Here is a 24,887-nt window from a genome sequence, read left to right on the forward strand (position 1 = left end):
ACATTAACTCCTGTATATACAACTTATTTTCCCTACCACTAAAGAAAATTTACTTTTAAGGGTTTACACTAAATAGGAGGTCAAATTCAGGTCACCTTACTTGTGGAATTAATCTCCCAAATTTCAGTGTGATTTATGTGAAAGTGAAATAAGTGGTATTTGGCTGGGGTACAGAAAACCAAGAGTGATATATCCAAATGAACCACAGGGAATCAGAATGGAATTACTGAAATTACAGTCTGCAATTACTAAAAACATATTATGAAGTTACCATGCTTGTGTAAAGAAGCTAATGGTAATTACCAATTTCATAAACATTTCTGTGAAAGGTTTAATCATTAGTGACCAAGACCTCAGTGCTCAGCTGGTTACAGAAAACACCTTTTCCAGCAGTAAGAGACCCCTTAAATCAAATCTCAGGGTTTAGTTTGGAGTCAGAATGCCACCTTCCAGATTACTAATCTCTGTTCCTACAGCAACTGCCATTTCCACTTTCAATCTTCAATCAAATGACCCCAGGAACTAATTCCAGCTGGCTTATGAGTCATACTAAGCTTCAATTTCACAAAGATAAGTTGAATATATTTGATTTTCAAAATATCCAGTCCATTGCTTTTTCATGGTATTTATTTCATAATGGCTAACCAGATTAATTTTAATGTAAAATGATAAAACCTGATAAAAATAACACCTCCACTGGTTATACATTCCCAATTCATATGTCATAAACAGCGGTTGTTATATTCGCTAATTAGCATAATATATGCTCCTGATTACACTTTTGTTAAACTTAGGTGTCAGCTTTTCCATATGTCCCCTCTGGAGGTCTGTAGTACTTTGGGAAAGCCATCAGCTGTATCATGTTGAATGCATACTTTCTGCATTTGACATTCTTCAGAACATTCTCTATGCGGCATCCTTCTCTAGTGAAAGGGGAAAAAGTACAACTTCATGAAACACAGAATAAATAAATATGCTTTATTTGTTCATTGCAGAGTTTCAGCAACAGTTGAAGTAAAAATAACAAGGATTCAACTCTACATTTTTGTTTTCCACGAGTGATGATACATCTTACAGAATTAAATCCAAGGCCAGGCCCAGTACAGTTATTGCCCTCAGAAATAGGTGATAAGATTTTCCATCCCCCCTAATATATCTGCCCTTGCGGTTTAAAGTTCAGTAAAAAAAAATTAAATACTTTAATGATACATTTTGTTCTAATTCCAGAAATATATTTGCCTTTTAAACCTTTTCATACCTTTTTTTTTAATAATTTGTTTGCTATATATGTCGAGTACACGTTGCCCTAAAATGCGCATTCTAGGAATAAGGAATTTTAGTAAGTCTGGCCCTAGAGATTTGTGAAGGAAAGTTTCATCTCTGCTTCATTTCCTGTATGTTCAGCTTTGCAATGAAAAAAAGAGAATGGCTTTTCAAACAGCCCAATCCACCTCTATGCTTTATAAAGGAAGGATGTTCGTTCACATACAGTACAAAAGTCACAAGTGCCAAAGTGGTGCATCAAGACATAAAGAGTACTTTGTTAAAAAGAATATAAAAGTGTCTTGAAAGCAAAAGCAACGAAAGCAACAATTACAAACAGGCTCATTTCATTACAAAACAGAACTTATTATATTCTATTTACTCTACAGAAAAGGGTTAGTTGTAGCAAAGTAATAATCATTTATTAAACGAAAACAATCCCATCAGCTAGTAACAATGAAAAAAACACAATGAAAGGTAAGTCTCACAAACCATTGCCCTGCCATATTTGTCTAGGGGTTAGTTTGTGCTGTGCAAATTCATTTTTAATTTTTTTTTTTTTTTGTCAGACTAATTACTCTGGAAAGAGGGGTTCAAGCATTCAGGATTCCACAACTTCTATACAGTGACAGCATTGTAAGTGGGCTTTCTTTGCGCTAATTACAGTAGGAAAGCTTTACCATGAACAGAAAGAACAAATCAATTCACTCAATGCATAGTATACTTCTCAGAGTTCAGAAAAAAAGAATGAAAACACAGTACATTTCAGACATTGGTATCTTGAAGATGAACCCTTGGGGTCTGAGACTGTAGAAATATTACAACATGATTCCTTTTTTCTAGAGTTAGTTTGTTGCTATTTGTAGAAAAGAAAGGAACACAAGTGAAGTTTATTGATATTTGGCTAATAGCAAAGCAAGACTTAAAATAAGCCACACAACCAGCAGGTGTGAGCTGACAAGCAGCAAGGCGACAGGATAGAAGTGTCGAGAAGTTGGCTTGTTATCAGTTAGACAGCCTGTTTCAGGATCATCCGATTCATTCAATGCTCCCTGGGTTTGTCTGCTGTTAAACAGGGGAAGTTAGGAACAGATAGAACAGCATTTAAGCAGCAAAGAAAGCCAACACGCAGGTATTTTGACAAAGTGAAAGTACACAGCCGTTTTGATGAAAATTTTGATCTAAGTACTTCCAGTATAACTTTTGTGTTCTACAGCTGACATGGGAAGCATGATGGTGGTGGTTACTAACATATTAATACTGCTAAGTGCCTTGGAGTAGTATTCACAAGTGAACATTAAATAACTTCCACAATGGCCTACACTATCACTAAAATGAACACACACACTGAACAGAAATGAAATAAGGAAGTTTAAAAAAAAAAGTCAAGGAAGCAAAGAAAAAAAGATCATGAGTATGTCACAATGCAACACTGAACGAAGTGTCTCCATGGTGTTCACAGGCTTTTCAGTCCTGCTTCAGTATCTACTATGGAGTTTACTGGCAGAAATGAAAAGGCCACACACTAACAGCTATTCTAAAATAGTATTAAAAGATGGTAAATTAACTTCAAAAATTCATCAGTGCTGGTGACTTAGTTTCAAAGTCAATAGCAGTTCTTTTGATTTAAAGGCTTGCACTTACATTCCTGTATGTAAATCACCTTGGATCTTTATCAGTCAACACAGGGAGGAGCTAATCTACTTACAAGGAAGTTCTACTGAATCACACTGAATTGTGTGGTCACTGTCCTACCAGAGCAACAGGGATACTTCCACTTCCAGGTTTTCCTGTTGTATTCTTGATAGATTCTCTATAAGTAGAATTGCTCACACTTCAACCACAACTTCTTCAATCCCTCTGAAGATTACTTGCATACACTTGGGAGTCCTGTTTATAGACTTCCTTTGGGCAGTAAGGACTGGCAAGATGTTTTATTTTTCTATTTACTATGAATATCATGTGATTAAAAGATAACTTGTCATTTTTTTTTTTCTGTGGACTTGACAATATCCAAATATATCAGATGACAACACAGTGCCCTTTCAGAAGGACATGTCACAAGTATGCTCTTTCTTTCAAGAAAGAAAATGCTGGCAGACATTACCTTTACTGTCCCACAACCCCAGGTAAGACAAAAAGGATACTCTGAAGACAGCAGCAGCCACATCACCTTACAGAAAGCCTGCCTTTCTGACTTGTGTGTTAAAAGGCAGTGTTGCATTTCTTAAGCTTGGATAGCAAGAGAGGTGCAAGAACTGCATTTATAGGTGGAACCCTAGGCAAGGGGTTGATCAAAACCTTTCCTTGCTCAATTTCTCTTTTGAACAAGCATTCCATAATAAGTTCTTAGTCTTATTATTTGCTTTGAACATTCAATATGTATGTTACACTAATAAAGGGGCCAACACATACAATTTTAAAAAGCAAAATAAAAGACTTAAAAAAAAAAAAAAATCCCTGCTATTTTCACCTAGGTCAAAGCAATTGCCAGTGGCAGTGTGTCTGCTGCTTTTGGTCTACAGACTTCAAGTGTCCATGGATAGAACTTGGGCAGAACTCAAACTTTCCTGTAGACATTCTCTCAGAAACTAGCAAGAAATGAAGCTAATTGCATGATTTATTTGCCTTGTCAACACTGAAATAAGTAATTCTATGTTTCTCTATCAGACTGCCCCAGTTAATGCCTCTGTCCTAGGGTCCACCCACAGAACTTCCTTCCTCTTCTGCTCACAGTGACATTACCATTTGTGATCAGCTGTGAGGACTAACTGTATTGCTCCCAGTTAATGTTGTCCTCCACTATGTATTTCTATATACTTTTAAGGACCTGCTCACTATGTATTTATATATACTTTTAAGGACCTGCTGCTTGCTGGTTTTCCTTTTTTTTTTCCTTAATCTCTACAGCATCCCACAGGTTTGCCCCTTTGACCCTTTTGCACTGTCCCCTCACCCCCCTTCCTACTCTTCAAGGTGAGCCTGCAGATTTCAGCTTACTCCCATTATGCCCACAATTAATGAGAACTCTAGCTCAACCCTCAAAGTCCCATCTCTTCCTTCCCAGTCACAGAGTCCAGGTGATTTTTGTTTGCCCTGTGTCTCTTCCATCACAGACATCCTATGTGCTCCTATGGCTGAGTGGATGCAGAGACCAAACTTTTTTCTCTGGAGAAATTCATCTGGGCAGCAGTAAAGTTGAGCAGTCAGTAAGTTTGCACAGCCACATTACTGATGTACCCAATCAATCTGCATTAATCAGATTGATTGGGTACATCAGTCTAGAGAGCCTTGGCTTTGCACACCAGTGGTTTATTCCAAGCAGGCTGAGTCACACGCTGTTGTCCCTGCAGGGATGAACCCTCCTACATCTGTGGTGTGCCTTGCACTGTTGGACTCCATATCTCAACAGCGTTGACTGGCTTTTATCTACATTGCTACAAGTCCCATTAGCATCAGTGAGATTTATGCAGGTGTAATGATGAAATTACAGATAAAAGCCATTTGTTCTATTTTTTTTTTTTCCGATAGAAAAGCCTGCAGTAATTTGTTCTTTGATATGCTGAAAAGAATGATCAGTGTCTTTTAACATAAAAAGTTCTATCTTCCCTCCAGGAAAATGACCGTGAACAGCTGATGCACAGGGACTTCTGCTCCACAAATTAGTCACATCATTCAATGCATGATTCAATAAGACATCCTCAAAATAGAGCAAGAGGATCCAACTCCATTATTAACTTCCTAAGAACAGGCTGAGCAGAATAGCTAAATATGCTTTTAATTTAAGAGGAATATTTGATCAGGGTCAGATGCCTTGCTGGGCTCTGCCAATATTTTTCAATGCAGTTGCAGTGACAGTGCCTTCCAACACACCCTAAAGCGTCCTCTGCAGTGACTATTAAACAAAGCAAGGACCTACACTCAGCTGTCAGCATCCTAACGTTGCTTCCCCTGGCTCATCCAACCCTGGAGAAGTTTTACTGCAAACAGCAGGAATCCCACTAGTGCCCTGTCAGCTGGATTTATTTGGCTCCTGACTGACAGCACAACCAGAACAGAGTGCTACATGCTAAGGTGTGAAGAGACAGTCATAGTTTCAGATGTTATCTCCATCACAAACTGTACTTTAACACCAAAAGGAAGGAAGAAGACTCCCAAAATAACAAGCAAGTTTGTATTTCACAAATAATTTTAACAGGAGTAGTGAAAGCTTCTAAGTTTGTAACATCTGGAGTCATGAACACCCCACTAACCTATCATACAATTTTTACTCATTTACTCTCAAATTGCTCATTTGAGACCTACAGCACAGCACAAACACATTGCAGCACCCAAGGGTTCTGTAAGTTAATGACAATATAACCATTTCAGCCTGCCTTCTATCTCATTTGATGTTTTGTCATCCTAAACTCCTACTAGGATAATGCTGCATGCTTACCAAATGAGACAAAGGCAAAACAGCAGGTATTTTTTGTTGCTTTCAAATTCAGATGATAAATTATTTGAACCTCAAAGTAGTGAAACAGAGATGATGAAAATGGTGTGAGGAAAAAGCCTCTTAAGTCCTTATAGAGTCAAGAAATGAGGGCACATTCTGGCTTTTGACTATCAGTCACACTGATGTCCCTGAGCAAGGTTTATGGAAGAGATGATTTTCACACATTGGGATGTATGCTTCTCTTTTTAGAACTTTTCCAGCTCCAGCTATTAGTGACACTGGAAATGCTGAACTGTTCTACAGGAGTTCTTAAGGTAGAAAAATAGGCAGCTTTCTATTAACAAGTGTCCCATGTGCTAGTGGTCTCTACAGTTTGAATTCATGTCCTACTGCACTTGTACTTTATGGGAATTTTCCTTTTTTTGCAGACAGATTCAAGCAAGTATTTTCCGGTCCTGCTGTGTTTTTCTTCTTAAGCTCCAATGCTGACACAGAAAAATAGCAAAAGTAAGATGCTTCTCTAGAGTCTCATCTGACAAGAGCAGAGACATTTCTTCAAATAGAAAGGATTGCTAACAGTTCTCAGTCTTAAGCAATTTTGATAACTTACCTATTCTTTTTATTTCGAGACAGTCAAATTCAGAAGCAGCTTTCAAGAAGCAGCATCTCTAAAGAAGTTTTTTTGAATGAAAGCATCCTAATTTCTACATTATACATGTTACAGGGATTGACTGAAACACTTCAGAGAATAATCAACTGTATCAATGTACAGCACTACAGTTCAAGAAGGCAGCCTTAACTTTTTCAAAGAGAAAAGGTGGGATCCTTGTGAACATCTCCTAGCCATTACCAAGCTGCTGCACTGTAACATCTAGAAGAATAAAACATGATTCAGAAAGAAGTAAACAGGTCTCAGCCTAGTCCTGAAGGATTTCGGTATTAGAGCAGAACTCATATAAAACATATAAAGGAATATTGGGAAACAAAATTTTATGTTCAAAGATAAAGCTGATACAACAAACCTCCAACAATGGTTCTGCATTGTTTCAAAATGGAAGATAAGGGAACTAGCAAAGACATCTTCTGTATCAATGATCTTTACAATTACTCTTTTTCTGATACACATTGCTGTCAATAACTTACAATTTTTTTCCCTCAAATCTACATGGCACTAAATAAAGGAGAAGATGCTAGGAATCAATTTTTGCTGCTAACATGATCCTGTATCTCAGCTCAAAACAACTAGCGCTGCTGAAACTGAAGAGCAGTCTCAGATCTAAGACTACTGAGGAATTCAGTCAGTGATTTAGACAGCTGGTATTTAAACATACACCAAAAACCCAGAATATTTATCAAATCTGTTTATCAAATTGTCACACTAAACCCCCTCTTCCTGTTTTACCTTTTGTGTTACAAGTTTTTCCCTACTCTTGTTGCTTGTGCTGGCATCCTCTATTTCCCTATTCCTTTCTTCTCTCCTTGTTTGGTTATAACATGGGACTTTTCTAATGCATTATTTAGGAAATAAAAAGAAAGCATATCATATAACATGAGGCTTGACCACTGAGTTGGACCAAGCAGCAGATTCATGGTGCAGTCATGATGATAAGACACCTAGATCTTGAAAAATCGCTATTGTGAAATAACTGTGGGTTTTGAGCTCAAAACTATTGTGGAGTTTCAGTCTGTACAGAGCTAAAAATTCAGTTTTGATGAGATGGTCAGAGACAGCAAGCTACTGGAGGCTCAGCTATGGACAGGTTACAGATTTTAAGCACTATAATGAACAGGCCATAATAGTTCAGTACAGAGCAACAGATTAATAAAGAAACCTTCTTGCAGCAGATTTTAATAATAGGCAAGGAGACACTTGATCTTACAGCCACACAACCATATCCAGGAGACCCCTGTTGCCTAATGTGCTCACATGGACACACAGGGATCCTTTGGAAGGAATGCTGAAGTCAAAATTCAATTTACACAGTTGCTCTTTTGCTCTGCTGTGTATGTGTTCTCCTTGAAGTCAAAATAATTAGAAATGTGCAAATTTACGATCTATTTCATCAGCTTAGCTGTGTTTGGGTTTGCCAGGGCAAGTGAGAGAGGCACACGCCCTGCTGCAGGCAACAAACAGCACAACTCACTCCAGCTTTGGGCTATGGAAACATCTCCCAAATTGTTGGTTCACCACAGAACAACACCCCTACTATTTGTCTGTGTTTGCTTTTAACATACAATTAACTCCAAAGAATAGATGAAAAAAGGGCAATTTCAGGCTTTAGATATTTAATAATTTCACTGCATAAAATGGCTGAGATAATGTTCTGGAATCTACCCCCGGAGGTTTTCAATTTACAAGTGTGGGCAGAGGCTTCAAGTCCTGCAAAGTCATTGTGGTGACTGTGTGAAAGATTAGCTTCAGAATTGAGAAGTGATGGGTTTGCAGAAGAGATTCTTCTTTACCTGTCAAGACAGCTGAGCAGTTTTTGAAACATGATTTTCACCTCTATTATACTCCAAGGAAAGGATTTGCTGTTTCATTCTGCTATTTACCAATAGTGCTCTGCAGTATTACACATCAATTTTACAAAGGTTTCTCTTTCTATCAAAAAATACACTTCTAATAATCTTCCTAGACACTCTTCTATAAAGTGTTAGGATTCCATATATATATATAGAAATATCTCAGGACAAAATTGCAAAAATCTTTCCTGACAAACTTCTCTTACAAGGTTTGAAATTCAGTCCAATGTAGAACCAAAATTAAAGCATATGTGGCCTATATCTTGTGCAGGAAAACAACCAAGCAAAACCCCACAGGTTTTACCTTCAGTTAAGCTCTGAATACCTACAACATTTCCTTTCCATAAGGTTATGGCACTGGCATAATTGGTTAGTGAGTCATACTTGTTTCCAGACTGTTTCTGTCACAGCAAGAAAGTTTTACTGTAGATGCATTTATACATTTAGCACAGTGAAACATAAATCCATGATAAATTCTTTCATATGTCTAATCAGGTTTAAATACTTTCTGTTGACCATGAAAATAAATCTTCGTGAGTCATCCCTTTTCTTTTGGCAAAGATTTATTTAGTCTTTTTCCCCATGCTGAGGACAAGTAGCAAATCTGATTTAAGAGGCAGAAAGGACTTCCTACACTAGTTAACAGACATGTGTGAAAGATGATGCTTAAAATCTGTCATTCATTTCTAGGTGTTCAAATCTATGTGTAGGATGACAGAATTAAGGTCAGAGAACTGCTGGTGTAAACAGAAGATAATTTCATCTATGTTGGATCTCTAATTTGGGTATTTTAAGGGAGGAGGGTGCTGAACAGCAGGAATTCTAAATTTGAATGTTGTGACTTGCTGGTTTTTTTTTTTGCCTGCAACTTCAGTTTGAGATACACGAAAGGAGGAATGTAACTGCTTCTCATTAAAATGACACCAACTCACATGGTCTCTTCATGGGATTAACCAAAGTGTGAGTCAAAAACCACAGGCAACTGCTAGTCCCTTTCAGCTAAATAATGCCAGTTCATTAAAAACTTTCACCTAACATACTGATACATTTTTTTAAAAACACAAAACCAGTTTGAGATCTTACCTGTTCTGATCCCAGCTGTTCTTTTAGCAGCACACACAGTATGTGGATATATTTATACAAGGTGAATTTGTGCACATATGGATTCCCCAGTCACAAATTAAAATGCACCAAAATCTGATTTTAGCTGCTACCAGGAACAAAAAATGCAGCCCTGTTTTGGTTAGGTGGGGAGCTAACCAAAACAACCTATCCAAAAAATGCATAGGCTGGGATGCAGATTGCAGCAACCTGAAAATTGTGTCCCAACATTACTACCAATAAACCACCTTCTATGCTCTTTAGCAGGTAGACTTTAAGAGAACTTTGGAAAATGGAAGGAAAATTCTACTTGAATCTGAAACACACTACTTTTCCCATGTACTTCCTTCAGGGCAAATGACAAGGCTGGATAAAATTCTAATTTAAATGCCTTGAAAGCATTTGTCATCTTTTCTGTTAATAGGTACAATGTGGAGACTTAGAGGAATAAATTTCTCTTTCTATGAGAAATTAGGAGTGAATGTAATTCTTTCATCTTACTTGTTTTGTTTCAGTATCTTTTTAGAAGATGGTCGAAGTTTTGGAGCCTGTTCTTCACCCAGATACCAAGGAGGAGAACTGAAACTGAAATCTTTTAAACAATATATTGAATACAAACATTTTCTCTTCGGTTGTTAAGTTGCATTTGTAAGGAAATTTTTATTTGAATTCTACTGCCGCAGATTTGTTAAGAAGTTCATCATATCTCACAAATATAATATTACCACAGATTCACTTTTTGAGCAAAAATAGCACCGCACTGACAGGGAGAATAAAGAGATGAAAGCCCACACTGTTTTGCCCCTAGCATCAAGGGAAAAAAAAAAAAAGAGTTTCAGAAGATTTGAGATCATTAAAGACTGAAAATTCAATAAGCCATATATTTACTTTCTGCATTCCTAAATCTTTGCTGGCAGAAAGGAGTAAATAATTTATAACACAGGTGCAAATATCTTCCTCTCTATAATAATGCTACATTTTTCTTACTGTTACAAACAGCTGAAGGACATGGTTTTGCTCAGTGCAGTAACAATAATTGTCAGTTTGCCAAAGATCAAAGATGCAGCTCTCAGGATAAGCTCTATGAACTATGCTCAGGACTCCCAGAGCAGAAGAGGAGTTCACTATGCTGTCAGCATCACTTAACCATGAGCTACGTCTCTGACAGATGAAAAAAATGGCAATTTACTTCCTGACCTGGACTGAACTATCAGCTATGTATTAAGTTTTTTATAAAGTCAGTCTTTCCTGTGCTGCAGACTGTGTTCTCTCAAGCACACAATCAGTAGTGCAGAAACATTCTCACCAGAGTTCTCACTACAATGCCTTGGGACCTTTTACAGAATCCGACAATTCCTGAAACTTTGGAGTCTCTGGATTTGAGATATTTTAAGTATGAATGTTCCCAAGCACATGTTCAGCAAGCCACATATGCAACCGCCAAGCAGAACAGCAATTGCAATCACAAGTAAGTGGAATGGATGCTATTTTTAAATGCTTATAATTGGGAAAATAGGGTGTTTTCCTATGAAAAATCCAAAACATAAAAAAAAAAAAAAAAAATGGAAACATCCAAGATTTTATGGGAAACTTTCATTTCATCCATTATTATTTTCTTCTCAAGAAGCAGCATGTCAGTAGCAATGTTGGAGTATTTCCTTCCTTCTCCAGGATGGGACACAGAAGGTAGCAAGTGGGTATAAATCTCTCACTGGGATGGTGGAGAGTGATCTTTGTCTACAGTCCATTTTCCTACTCTATTATGTGCCCTGCTTATTATGCACTCTGGAAGGAAAACAGTTTAAGAAACATTTCAGTGTTTCATCATCTCGTGGTGCTCCCACTTTAGATAAACACTGCTCCAATTTTCCAAAAAAAAACCCCTGTATTTTGAAATAACTTTAAATTGTTCGACTACACGGACTGAGGTTGTGCCGGGGGCAAAGCCAGCACCTCTGATTTTACACTCTCTTTATAAAAATACAGTTCTCAACATTGGTCTGAGACACATTAAATCCTGGTATTGCTCATGTTTCGGGCCATGCTTTCTTTAATCACTAGGAAAACCAATAACATTTATTCATATGCTTCAGGTGTTTGCATTGAATAAATATGAGCCAGAGGCCAGGTGTTCATACAGAAAAATCTACAGTGCAGCCAAAATGCACATAGGCTGTTAATGAGAAACATTTCATCCTCTCCAAATGCCCATAATGCCATGCCTTAAGGAATTCTGCTTCCTTTTTAATTTCTAATAAATGCTAATTCCCTTCAATTATGCTGCAACTCACCCCACATTAGCCTCATTGGGAATGATACTGCCTGTCCAGGTGAGTGAGGGATGCCAGCACTCACAGTCCTCTCTAGAACTTGCTTATGGCCAGTGGACTATGAAAAAGTGCAGCCACTCTCCAAAAACGTCTGAAGGGGCTGATTCTGTCCCTGTTTTTTGGATAATCCTAAGCTTCTGTGGCTGTTGGACAGCACTTACAGGCTTCTGGTAACTAAACAATTTCACTTTTTTTAAAAGATCTCACCTATTCTTATAGCTTTATTCTCGATTACCCTTTATTAAAAACTTATTATCAGTTCACATCATCTTGTCAGAGCCTGGTATACACATGGAAAGGAGTCCACTTGTCTCTTTTTATTAGTATTCAATTCTGTGTTTGTTAAATATGCTATTAATGCACAGCTACTGACAGCTTAAATAAAATCTATAAAACAAAAAAGCCGCAGTTAAACAGCAAAAGCAATTTTAAAAAATGTCTCTGCTGAGCTACAGGCATCTCTTGTTATCTCACTAATGTACACAGGGGACAGAGTTGGCTTGTGCACTGTTTATGTACCACGTGGTTCATAATATCCTTCCTATTCTCTTAGAATGTAAGAGTTGGTTAAAGAAAGCACTCTGAATTCCTTGAACTACTTCTCTTTGGTTTTGCTGCTTGCATGAATTGTCAATGATGGCAGATAAGAGATTCAAATAAAGCTAAAGACATGTGAGTGCAGGCCAGCAGCTGCACTTGTCAGACAAGAATGCTCGTCAATGCAGACAGAGTATTTTGGTGCATGAAATAATAAATGACATTTTCCCATGTATGGTGCACAGTAATGAAACACATGCAGAACACTATAGAAAAGGTAAAATATTATAATCCTCCCCCAGATTGAATTGCTCACAGATAATGGAAATGCCAGTGGAAAAATAATGGGTTTAGATTTGACCAATAATGTTCTCTTGAGTACAGAATAATTTAACAACTGAAGAAGCAACAGACAACCTGAGGGCAAGGAAAGAGTTCTCTACCAAACACCTGCCTCCATAAACAGGACATACTTTATTTAGAAAGCTTCCTTTCCCTCCCATTCATTCAAATTATTAGCATATTTTTACTAAGGAGCACTGATTATAAGTTCTTTTTCAAAAATAAACACATTGAATCACAATGGTAGAAAAACTAGAGCAACATTTAATGAAATATTGAAAAAGTATTCTTCAGTATTCTACACATCTAACTACTCAAAATGGATAAATATTTGCAGAATTCATAATGTTGCTGAAATCATGTAAGCTAAAGTAACTTTGTCCAGAAGAGTCATCAAATAAATTTTTTCCATAAAAATAAACAACAATTTAGGATAAAGGCACTATAACTAGATTGCTTAATGGCTACTGCTCTCTATGTAAACAAGCAAAATAACCAAATTGGACTTTTACCTTTATTTCAAAGCATGCAGTAGTTATTTTATCATATGACTTGAGCAAACAAGCAAAGGAAGCAGCCAGTATGTTGTAGCAGCTAAAGTTTAAACAGCAAATTAACAGTACACATTTAGTTTCTTACACATTTCTTGTCTTTGGCTTCTGGCTTCCCTGACCTCATGATAATAAATAAATTAGTGTCTAGTGACAAGCACAGCAGGTGCTGATGTCAGCAGAATTTTCCTCATGCTAAGTTTTGCCCTCCTACCTTTATTTTACCTTCAACTGTTTACCATGATAACTAGAGAACACACTTCTGAGATCTGATCCAACTCCTTTAAAAGGCAACATTCCATAACCGTGAGTGGCAAGTCTTTGGGTGCCAAATTTTGCTTCCCCTACTTCTACAGAACATCCTCAATGATGATTCAGGGCCCCTAAATCAGGCTACTAACCAGTATTGGGAACTTGAGTCCTTAACTAGGCATTCACACAACAGGTGTCTAAAGTTTTATGACAGAAACAGCTTGATTATAAGTGTTGAACTGAATTCAATGGTCTTTGGAAATAACTTCTACAATGCCAATTGCTCAATGTTTTTTACCCCTTATCTTCACAGAGCTTTATAATCTCCAGCCCATACTTGCACTGCCACTGCATCACCTAAAAAATGAACTTCACAAGCCTCAGATTTTATCTCCAGCACCATAAACATAGTCAAACATGATGGGTAACAACATAAACTTTCAAGCTCACTTGACAAATGAGTATTTTTGAAGGACACTCTTGATTTTTGTCTGTAGTGTGAATAAAAGAAAAAGCAAGAGATTTGTGAGCCAGCAATTGTCTGTTTTGGGCTACATTATGATGTGGTACAGAACATTAGGCTTTGCAACAAGATTAAATGTCTTTTATTTCTCTTTTGGCATTCCATACCCAATGGAGTATGGATAGCGAGCTTCAAGTTTTTATTTTTGCCATATAAGATCATTTGTCTTTTTCCACTCCATTGTAGTATATATTTCATTTAATAAACCTTATAATTAAAAAATCCTCCTAGTCTATTCAAGGATTACAATTCAGAGGGGGTTCATTTAATTCCAATAGTTTTAACATCTGTGGTTTAAGTTGCAGAGAGCTTCAAAAGTAGCTATTGAAGTAATACATTGCTTCATTTACAAAGGAAATTGGATGCCTAATGCATTTTGTGGCGCAATAATAATGAAGCTGTAGTATTTCCATAAAGCAGCCCACAGTAATACCAGGTGTTGATCCTGTCTGAAAGGAGGCCTTTAGACTTTTCCTAGCCCAGTGTGGACCCGTTATTCCATTGAGTTACACATTAGCATAGAGATCAATGAAGTCCTCACCACAGAGAGCCACATCTGGGGAGGACGGATACCTCATCTGTGCCTGAAAAGCCAAATGCGTGGGGAGAAGTTGCTTTTTAATTTAACTGTTGGTGTGGACTGTTAGTGGAAAGCAGAGTGGCCAGAAAGGACTGATGACAGCATCATAAAGACTTGCATTCCCTTCCCTACTTGGCACACAGCTGCTGAAGCTGCTTGGAACAGGGCATGGAGCAAGGCTCACCAGAGACCTCTGACAAAATAGCAAATTTCTAGCCAAGTGTTTGCCGGTGTCATTCTATTGACTTTGCTAGAGCTATTACAGTTTTAGTTCAGATAAAATAAAAATTATGATTATTTGGCTTTTTGTCCATGAGTGTAATAAGTATATGGAGCACAAGCCAGTATTTTGGAAACGACAAACACGTACAAATTGAAAGCACTTGAGGAAGATGGTGGCTGTTATCATCACAATACTCATTGGACTGCACAGCTGGGACTATGAAACATGTTTGAGTTTTGCTTTCCAAATGGTTTTGATCAGTATGATCATTCTCTGTTTCAGAGGATCAGTCTCTTTATCTTACCAACTCATTATTTGCTAGAATGATCTCATCCTAATAATCTTGATGATTATTTCTTCTTCTTTTGGGTATGTATTTATGTAGGTCTAATTCAAACCTAGGAGGTGAACTCCAAATGGTGTTACTGTATTAACTGTAACAACAAGCAAAGCAGAAAATTTCAGGGTTTAATCTGTTCAAGAGACAAACACCTTCAGAATAGAACCATGTCTGGAAAATATCTGTCCTGTGTTTGAACATCTGTGTAAGCATGCAGGAGGTAATCTGTACTGAGTTAAAGTTCATTACCACCTCATTGCAAGTTTTTTACATTGGAATTAAGTTGAGACTGAAATGAGTTTTGTTATCCCTATTGTGCTGCACCAAAAAAGATGCTTTGTGACAGCAGGAAGAATGATTGCCTTTGGGATAGAAAACATAAAATTTGAGATACATCTGTCACAAAAAGATTTTTAAAAAGTCAGCTAAGCCTACAAATGCTTTTCTAGAGTACAGTGCTCAGCACTCTCTTGTCAGTGAATACCCTTGGTATGAAAGTGAGAAAATGTGTCTGATTTGAAAAATGTTACTGCACTCAAGTTTCTCTGAAAACCAAGAACAAGAGCTTGATCACATCGTATGAAATGACCACATTTTCCTAGAGCTTCTATCCCACATCCCACCAAAATCTTCATCTACAAACAAGGATCATCACATGAAGATAATAAACCTACAGGGCAACACAGGACATGAAAGTCTCAAGTGTTTTAATTACCTTTTAATTGTCAATCAGAAACCACAGTGATACAAAAATAAAGTACTCTAAAACCAGTTTCCTGTCTTGGAAAAATATTTGCAAAGTTTGTAAGCCATTTTAAATAATTTGCTTCATTAAGTCATGTAATTAATCAGTAATGTGACAAAATTATATGTACCCATTCCTACACTTCTATATTTGCATATAATTACATGTGTGTGTGCATATTATGTGCACTATAACACAGACCAATATGCTTGGGAGACAAAGCTTTGATGTATACAATGTTGCCCTGTCAAGCATCACCAAAAGGTGATTTCAATCCCCTTTTGCCAGAAATATATTTTATTGACTTTTGATCTACTAGATTGAAATTATGCAAATTACAGCCAGACAGACAATAACCACAGTCACAACAGAGTATTCTAATTCTTCTGTAGGTCAAAGACAGCATGAAGCATAAGGCTGTATTCACACTAAGGGCTTCCTGGAATTGTGGATGCCTCATCCCTGGAAGTGTTCAAGGCCACGTTGGATGGGACTTGGAGCAACCTCATCTAGTGAAGATGTCCCTGCCCATGGCAGGGGGTTGGAATGAAGTGATTGTTAAGTTCCTTTCCAACTCAAGCCATTCCATGATTCTATGAAGTATTGTACTTTTCCCTCTGAGAAGGAGCAGAAGGATGTGAGGTACTACAAGAGCACGACAATATTTACAGAACACAACGATGCAACTGAACAGGGGAAAAACACTCCTATAGAAGCAAAAGCAAAATCCCTCTGCCTGGCAGCACATCTCGGGCTGCTTGCACGGCACAAGAGAGAAAATAAACAGCATCATAGTGGTCTGATATGTGCTACCTTACTTTAAAAATAAATTCAAAAAAGCTTCTTCACATGGCAAATGAATGTCAAACTAAGTTTAAAGTGATTGTCTACAAATTTGCTGGTAATACCACAGTGGCAGCAAATTTTCACAGAGAAAGGTGACATAGGGAGCAGCCTTCTCCCTGAGGCGACCACGCAGCAGGAAAGCAAGACAGGACTTTATTCAGGATGATGTTGAAGTAAGACTATCCATCAACACTCATTACACACCAGCAATGTTCAGAAGGCAGTGAGCCTTGAACTGTGCAGCCAGTGTTGCTGCATGAACCCAAGTATCAAAAAGGAGTGTGAAAAGAGAATTATTAGTATTATGCAGAATAGTGAATGTCAGCAAGATAATGAACATTATTTACAAGCTTTGCTATTGCACGTTCAAGTACAGCAACAGGACTCTTATTTAAAGCAAAACAGCTTCTGAGAAGAGGCCCTTTTAAAGAAAAAGTAGATTCTAATTTAATTTTGAACAAAGGAAGGACTATGATGTCATATGGGACGTGGCACCTCTATACTAGCTTTCTCCCACTTTAAAATTGAAAGAGATACAAGTGCATTTCTTTCTCTCACCCCTTGCTTGTCAATTATAAGCTTTTTAAGTAAAAAAAACATTTGACTTTAAAAAGTGCAAATGGAATAAATATTGGAACCAGTTATAACCAGTATTATCAAAGCAGTCTCTTGTGGATTTTCAGAATTATTTCATGGATCTTTGAGAATAAGATATTGTTGTAGCTGTTTGCCTCTGCCCGATGCTACTGTGATCACTTCAAAACCAGCCAATAATGCCTCTGCCACAGCGCCAGTTCAGCCATTTTTACTTGCTTTCCCGAGGATTTCAATGTAACAGACATTTAGCAAAAATAAACTTAGAACAGAGACCATGCCAGTCTTGGTTAAACTACATAAGCTAAAACACAAAAGAAACAAAACCAAAAACATTCCACAACAAACTGCTCTGGACCCTCACATATTCTACCTACCACACCACCACAAGGCAGTTTGCTGGAAGTTGCAAACCTTTCTGTGCTGATTACTTTGTATTCTGTAGATGCTCTGCTGTCAACAGTTATGAAAGACTTGTAAAGGGATTTAAATTAAGAATCACCAACTTTGGAATGATTTTTGCAAAACAAATATAAAACCCAACATTATTTTGACAGGAATTACATATTTTCATCAGACTTGTCAGTTCACCCAGGATGCAAACTATTAACCAGATGGTCCTACAACAGGGCTTTATAAAATACATTACTGTGTGATCAGATTACACCTTAGTCTTTTCAATGTTTTAGTAATCTAAACAAGTTCCTCAAATCTGAAAAATGCTGACTGTAGTGGGGCTGAAGAGAAAATATATATATTTTTTAAAGCCAGGTGTATCTCACTGATCTATTGCTGGTAATAATTAGCTGATGTCTTTTTAGCCTGTCTTTCTCTCAAAGCAAAGGGTACAAGCTAGCTCTTGGTGTGAGGGGAAGGAACAGAAATCTGTGCATTCCCTCTTTGGGCACAGGGACAGAGTGCAGCTAAATTGAAATGTGGTATAAGAAGCCTCAAACATTACAATGTTCTCACAAGTGTAAAGAAATGTGCAGTCAAGGGGAGGCTGTAGCATGAAATTAAAGCTGATGATATGTCAGGAAACCCATATGATGAATGAGAGGGGCAGCAAAGGAAGATTTCTTATACATGTACTACACAATAATTTCACAGAATAATAAGTGAAGCTCCTGAGTACCACATGCAGAGGCATTGTCTGCCTCAGTAACAGGTAACCTAACAAGGAGACTGGTTTGTATACCAAAGTATTTCATCCCTTGACAGAAGAGAGAGGGAACAGTGATTCTCTTCCCATGCTCTGATCTCCTTGGTCTAAGGGACTTTAAATCTTGGCTAAGCTTGCCTGGAATCACAAGACTCTGCAGAGGTAGAAACTTGCTCTGGCACTATCCCGGGGCATTAGGAGCATCTTCAACAGAGGAGAAAAGCCAGGTGCTTTTCCCACTGCTGGAAGACAATACACACATGGCAACATCCAGGCTGGGGAGAGGAGACAAGCTGGCAGGGAAGTAAACCTGGGCCAGGGCACAGGAACAGCACAGCCAAAGCAGTGCCCAGTGATTTTGGTATTAGGGGTATGTTTAGGACCACAGTACAACTGCAGCACCACTAAGTCCCAGGGCTGCAGAAACTATTTTAACTGTTCTAGTATTAGGAGTCAACTGTGGAGGTGGCTGTGCACTTTGGGACGACTCCAACATTTCCTTTGCATTAACTTCCTTATAAACACTTGCTTCCTATTCATACAAATTATAGTAGAGACTTCTGCTATTAAGAATGCAAGTTCCCAAAATTATCTCCCAAATTTATCTCTGGATGATCTAGAGAATGGGATAGCAGTACAATGCTGCTGGCTCCATTACTGGGTGTAGTTCCAGCTGACTGCAGATAACATCACAAAAGTAGGAAATACATAATAGGTACATAATAATCCAAATGGAAACTCCTCTGGTCACTCCACTTCAAACAGCTACCAGGACTTGTACTGCAGGTAAACACTGAGACAGAACTTTTTGCTGCCAGCCATTCCAGTGAAAGGTCACCAGTGGCTGCTGTAACAATAAGGACACACTTACGAAACATCACTCACCAAACCAGAGCTGCCACAGAAAGCAACAAGTAGAAACTACTACTAAAACTAACTCCCTCAGCTGAGCTGAGAAAGGCCACTGTCAAAAGAGTTTCTATAGAAATACCATACACCAAGATGTTACTGCAAGAGAGTAAGAAACAGGGAAATGCTCATTGGAAAAAGAAAACAGCAGCAGACTGAAGGGAGAAAACCCCCATACATTGAAGACAGTTCCTCAAATGATGGTTATAAAATATGGGCGGTGACAGTGACACACAATTACATCTCTCCTTCTATTTTGGTATCCAATATGATTTTAGATTCTTTCCCTAAAGAATCTGAGATAGAAAACTTCAGATCCAGTGTCTGAGGTTGAATAGGACTCAAATTATTTGAAAGCACAATCGTATAACAGAATGTGCCAGGTCGCCTTATGAATGAATAATAATAATGATAAGTGGAAAAAGAGAATATGGAGATTGAATGCTGGATTCTCTCATGTCATATACATGATAAGCACCAGGCCAGTCCCCAGAGATGGTGGCTGGCCCTGAGGCAGCACAGCATCCCAAAGGATGGAACTTACGAAAGAAAACTGAAAGCAGGGTGCTGGACAAGAAAAGGTGATTATCCAAGCAGGGAGCATTCCTACAAAAAGAAATTAAGTTTATGAAGGGATCAAGGGAGTCTAAACTGAGAGCAAAGATAAACCTAGAAGTGGCTGCTTCCTACATAAGCCAGCCAGAGCTGTAGCCTGATATGGAGACCCTGGAGGGCATCCCCAGGGTTGGGGAGACACAGGAAGCTTCCTTCAAAAAGCTGTTAAAAAGCCCCACTGGCTCCTTCCCCTGTTCCTATGTCTGTTCCCATGTCCCTGAGCCACTCCAGCCCTATTCTCTGATTGGCCTTTATCTTTGTACTGCCCCAGACCAGGGTGACCCCCAGCCCTTCAGGAGAGAGTACCCTGGACCCTCCATGTGTGTTTGCTTTTGACTCTGAACATCTCACCGCGCGGCTGAATAAAACATCTGTGCATTCCATGCAAAGGCCCTTTCTGCTTCTTTACCCTGCACTTTACTAGCAGCAATTCAGGCTGCAGCAGCCTGACACTCCATCATCTTTCTCCTGAAGGAATGCAGAATCTTCTATTGCAAAACCACCTTTTTTGGACGTGCAGATGGTTGCTTCTCCTTTCTGTGCCCCCTCCAACCTCTGGACAGTCTGGAGGTTGCTATGACAGCAGTCAGGAATTTATGAGCCCTCCCTGTCCAAGTTATATTACCCTGAGAAGAACACTGTTTTAGAGGCCAATAACTTCTTGAAGAGATTGCCTGTTTGATAGCTTTAACTAGCTATTGTATGCTACTCCTGCCCTCTTACTCTCATTTCCTGCTTCTTTCTTATCTAAATTTTGGACTTGGCAGTGTTGTTCTTGAGATTTAGCTGAACATGGCCAAAGCCATGGTAATTCAGCTGTAGGACGTGGATTTTCAACAGTAATAAACATGCATACTGGACTTTTCCCACACACTCTTCCAGGAAATCTTAATTAAAGTGAAATATAATAGGAAGAAACATGGTATTACTCAGTCTGGTGATTATAATACATCTGGTCTTTGATTTCTGCTAAGACCTAGTCTTTCATGGAAGCTCTAAATAAGCAATAAAGCAGTAAATGAATGAGAAAAATAACAAAGTTTTCCATAAACAACTAGAAGAATCTCAAAAGTGAACACCAAACAATATTTTACAATAATCTAACTACTTGCATGCTAGATTTGTCTAACCATGACAGGTGAACTCCAGAACTATGGGCCTGAAATATATGTATGGCAAAAGTGACAGAAACACTTTCCATTAGAAGAGGTTTTTAGGAAGCATTTTCCTTTTCCTTTTTTTTTTTTTATTCTGTAATTAATCAAATGCAGTGTTTAAATTAACTTCTGCACTATTAAGCATCCAAACACAGACTGTGGCACTAAATGGGAAAGCAAATTTATTGAGTAAGGTTTTTTCATTGGACTGGTTTTAAAAACTAAGTGACTGTAGAGTGCACATGGTAATTAATTCCATACATTTCTCACTGTCTATACTGAATAATTAAAATATTCACAGAGAGCAAAGACAAAGCTCAGTTCTCTGTACTCTCATTTGGATCAAGATATGACAAATACAACTTTGGGCTACTTAACAGATTGTTTGCCTCATCAATATCTCAGTAAGAAATAAAAACTTCAAATCAGAACAGAACAACTCAGAGTAGGGCAAGATTTGATTGGAATACCATGAATTCAGTTCTTCTTTGGAGAACTCTGGCACACACAACCTGAAGCTAAAGTGAAAAGGGGCCCTTCAGCAAAAAGATCACAGGGATTCAAGGGTCGTTTCCTGTCACAAAGCTGAAACCTAAATGTTGCCTAACACTTTCAATTGAGAAGGAACTTCTTTTAATATACAATAAAAGTATACTGCAATTGATATATTAGTATGTTTTCCTATTATATAAAATTTACTGTCAAGTTCTTAGTCCTCTTGAAGAGCTCACCTTCCCTAAGTAGTCACTGAAGAAGGAGCAGGTGCATTTCAAGGACTGACTCCCCAAACACTGGTGTCAAAATTTAGAGGCAATACAGATTTCTATTGGCTGTACCTTCCCCTCATTCACTGATAAAAAAACTAAGCATTATTTCAGAATTCTTGCTTACTGCCTACTACATTGATGCAGACTGAGTCACTTCTCTAAATATTCTTTGCAAAAAGTGGCAAATGTTTTCACTGTTTTCCCTTGAATGCCCCTTCCTCCCAAGTGATTGGTCCAAGAATATTATTACAGGTTCCAGGGGAAAGGTAATTATAATTAAGGCTACACAATGCTTTCCATTTCGAGCCTACTCACAACTGTTAGTTCATTTTGAATGGGAAAATTCAAACTTACAATGTCATTTAAAGAAAAAAATACAGCTTTCCCCCCCCGCTATTTTTTTGAGAGAATTATTAGTACCCCCATGTTGAAGAACAGGATTTGATATTCTGCACCAAGATAATAAAGATGTGAGAGATGCGACTATCAAAAGAGCATGCTCCTGCAAGACTCTCAAATCTCTTCCTAACACAGCCTTGTTAAAATTCAGCAGGTACATACTCTGGGGATTCAACATCTGCCAGGTCAAGGAGCTGGACAAGGCTTTTCCTCGCTGTTCTTTTCCCTGGCAGAGGATGACTACTATAACATGAAGCCAAAACCATGAGGCAGGGGACTAGCTCTGCTGTTCTCTCTGTGCTGTGACTGAGGCCTGAGTCCAAACTCTGAACAGGAGAAGAAAGAGGCAGCCATACATGTCACAGAGGAGAAAGGAGGGAAATAGTCAAGGATAAGTGTAGTAAAAAAAAGGAAGATGAAAAAGATCATATGAGAGAGTTCTTGGGACTCTGACTAGGGTGTTGATCAGAAAGAAGTCTGGAAACAGCACTTAGGAAGAATTTGGAGAAATGAGGTCCAGGAGAATGAAACTTCTGCAGTCAGCTAGAGAAGATTCACTTGCAAAACATGAACTCAAACATCTGATCCCAGTGAACCAGACAAAACTGATTCATATAGTGTGAGGCTGTATTACAAAACAACTGCCAATTATACTTATTTAGTTTGTCCATGTAGAAGTCTGAACCTCAGGACCTTCCAGAGTGCAAATAAAGTGTGCATGGGTTACCTTTCTTTTGTTTTTTTCTCCTCAGTGCAAGTCTTTAAAACCTGAGACTTGCTTTAAAGATACATTATAAAGTTCAATTCTGTGAAATTCAGAAATTATATTAGAAAAGCTTAGATTTTTCTAATACAAAAGCCTTTTCAACTACTGTTTGATATTTTGCCCACAATGATTGTCTATAATCCTCCTCCTCCTTCCAGAAGGATGGTCAGAAATAGACCTTAATTCTAAAAGGCTCCAGCAAAGTGTCCAATGGCATTGACTCTCATTACATCTTGTGGCCATCTCTGTCCATTTTGTTTCCTTTTCCTCTGCACACTGTAGCTATTAAAAAACCTCAAACCAGTATTTTAGCTTTAGAAAACAAAATGGATGGTGGTTCAATGCTCCAAAACTGGACCTTACTGTTACTTAATGTCCAGGTTCCTATCAGTACATCAGGTGATGCAAATCATCTACAGTTTCCACCTCAAAATAGAGATGTTAAGTTTCTAAAGAGCCACAGAATGATGTGAAAATCTCTATTTGAAGTCAGGCTCACCTTTTTAAAGTTTTGTTTGCACTGTGCTTATACTTTTAAATGAAAAAAGAAAAGGTGGAGAAGGTCAGGTGGGCTGGGAAAAAGGTTAGAGGAGAACTTGTGCCTCCTCTTCTGTGCAACTCCTCACGTGCTGCATCTCTTGCCACAAGCACACAGGGGCAGGGTGAAAGCTGGGAGATGGGTGAAAGGCACAGAGAGATTTGCACATGGATCATCCCTGTCTCTAATCCTGTCCCTTTGCTCCTTCCTAGTCGATGTGGCAATTACAGTTTAGTACAGGCTCTTCCCTGGCCAAGGTCCACCTCAACACCAAGAACACTTGGAAGACCCTGATTGAAGAGCTATTACAGCTATTCCTCCTCCTCAACTCACTCATTTTTAAGCAAAGCTGTCCTCAAACAGCTCTTTAAAAAATGAGATATTTTCTTCATAACTGGCTCATCAAAAGCCCAATACTTGTTGTTCAGATCATTCATTCTTTGAACTTTTGCTTCACTGAGGTTTTTGATATGCAGTTTATCTAAAATACTCTGAAATATACTTAACCATTTCAAGTGGAAACAGTGTGTCCCACATTGAGTCAAATTTTGTACTCAGTGTCAGAAATACGTGACAGGTGTTGTGCCCTGCTAATGACAGCATGGAGGATTCACCACAGACGGTGAATTTATCATTTCCTTTGTTTGTTACTACCTTGAGGCTTTATTGGAAACATGCAGGAGATTCTGAAGTTATTCACTACCCACAGCTTCCAAAATGGATCCTGTCACTGAAACAATAAAGCTAAATAGATTCAGAAAAGAAATAAACTTTAAAAAAGGAAAAAAAAAACTTTTTTACAGAGCTGCTTCATTATGCGCTGCCCATCAGGGTCCATTCTCCCTTAACAGCTCTAAAGACAAAAAAAAAAGACAGGTCTAAAGACAAAAAAGAAAAAAAAATTAGAATCATGTGACAGATACTGCAATGAACTCAGGTAAATCAGTTTTGTGTCTCTCTGTCTCTTGGAATAGAGTTAACACTGAATGATAGGAAACATTCATGTATGGGTGAAGGGAAAAATAAGAATATTGATGCCTGTAAAAAGCGACTTGGAAGTGGCAGAGATATTATAAACAGTATTTTAATATGATGTGGATTACAAGCACTTGATACAGAGGGGATGATATATTGATTTTCCTCATTCTGCACTATGCATGTCACTAAGATCAATGGAAGTCACAAACCTGTGTCAAGGAAATTATAATATGTGGAATTATTTATAGAATGGCTGCTTCAGGTACACATCAATTGCAGCATCATAATGGCCAGAATTATGACTGAGGACAAAGCCATCCATTATATATTGTAAATGATAAAGCGTGCATTCCTGTCATTGCTTCATTCACCACATTTTTCATAAGTGAAAGGAAGAACTAATAGAAG

General features: G+C 38.1%; 1 protein-coding gene across 7 annotated transcripts in view; it reads right to left on the bottom strand.

Annotated features, from left to right (window-relative positions):
* Window positions 1-330: 330 nt before the first annotated feature.
* INPP4B (inositol polyphosphate-4-phosphatase type II B) overlaps window positions 331-24,887 on the bottom strand; it is a 105,915-nt gene continuing 81,358 nt past the window's right edge. For 4 of the 7 annotated variants that reach the window (XM_053976417.1, XM_053976421.1, XM_053976423.1 and 1 more), the window contains one exon: window positions 331-923. In XM_053976417.1, coding sequence (XP_053832392.1) covers window positions 791-923 — 133 coding nt within the window. In that variant the 3' untranslated portion in view covers window positions 331-790. Of the gene's footprint in view, window positions 948-970; window positions 2,329-24,887 lie in introns of those variants that run through there. The other 3 variants (XM_053976420.1, XM_053976419.1, XM_053976424.1) reach the window with 3 other exon arrangements.

This window comes from Vidua macroura, chromosome 4, assembly GCF_024509145.1.
Source record: "Vidua macroura isolate BioBank_ID:100142 chromosome 4, ASM2450914v1, whole genome shotgun sequence".
Lineage (NCBI taxonomy): Eukaryota > Metazoa > Chordata > Aves > Passeriformes > Viduidae > Vidua > Vidua macroura.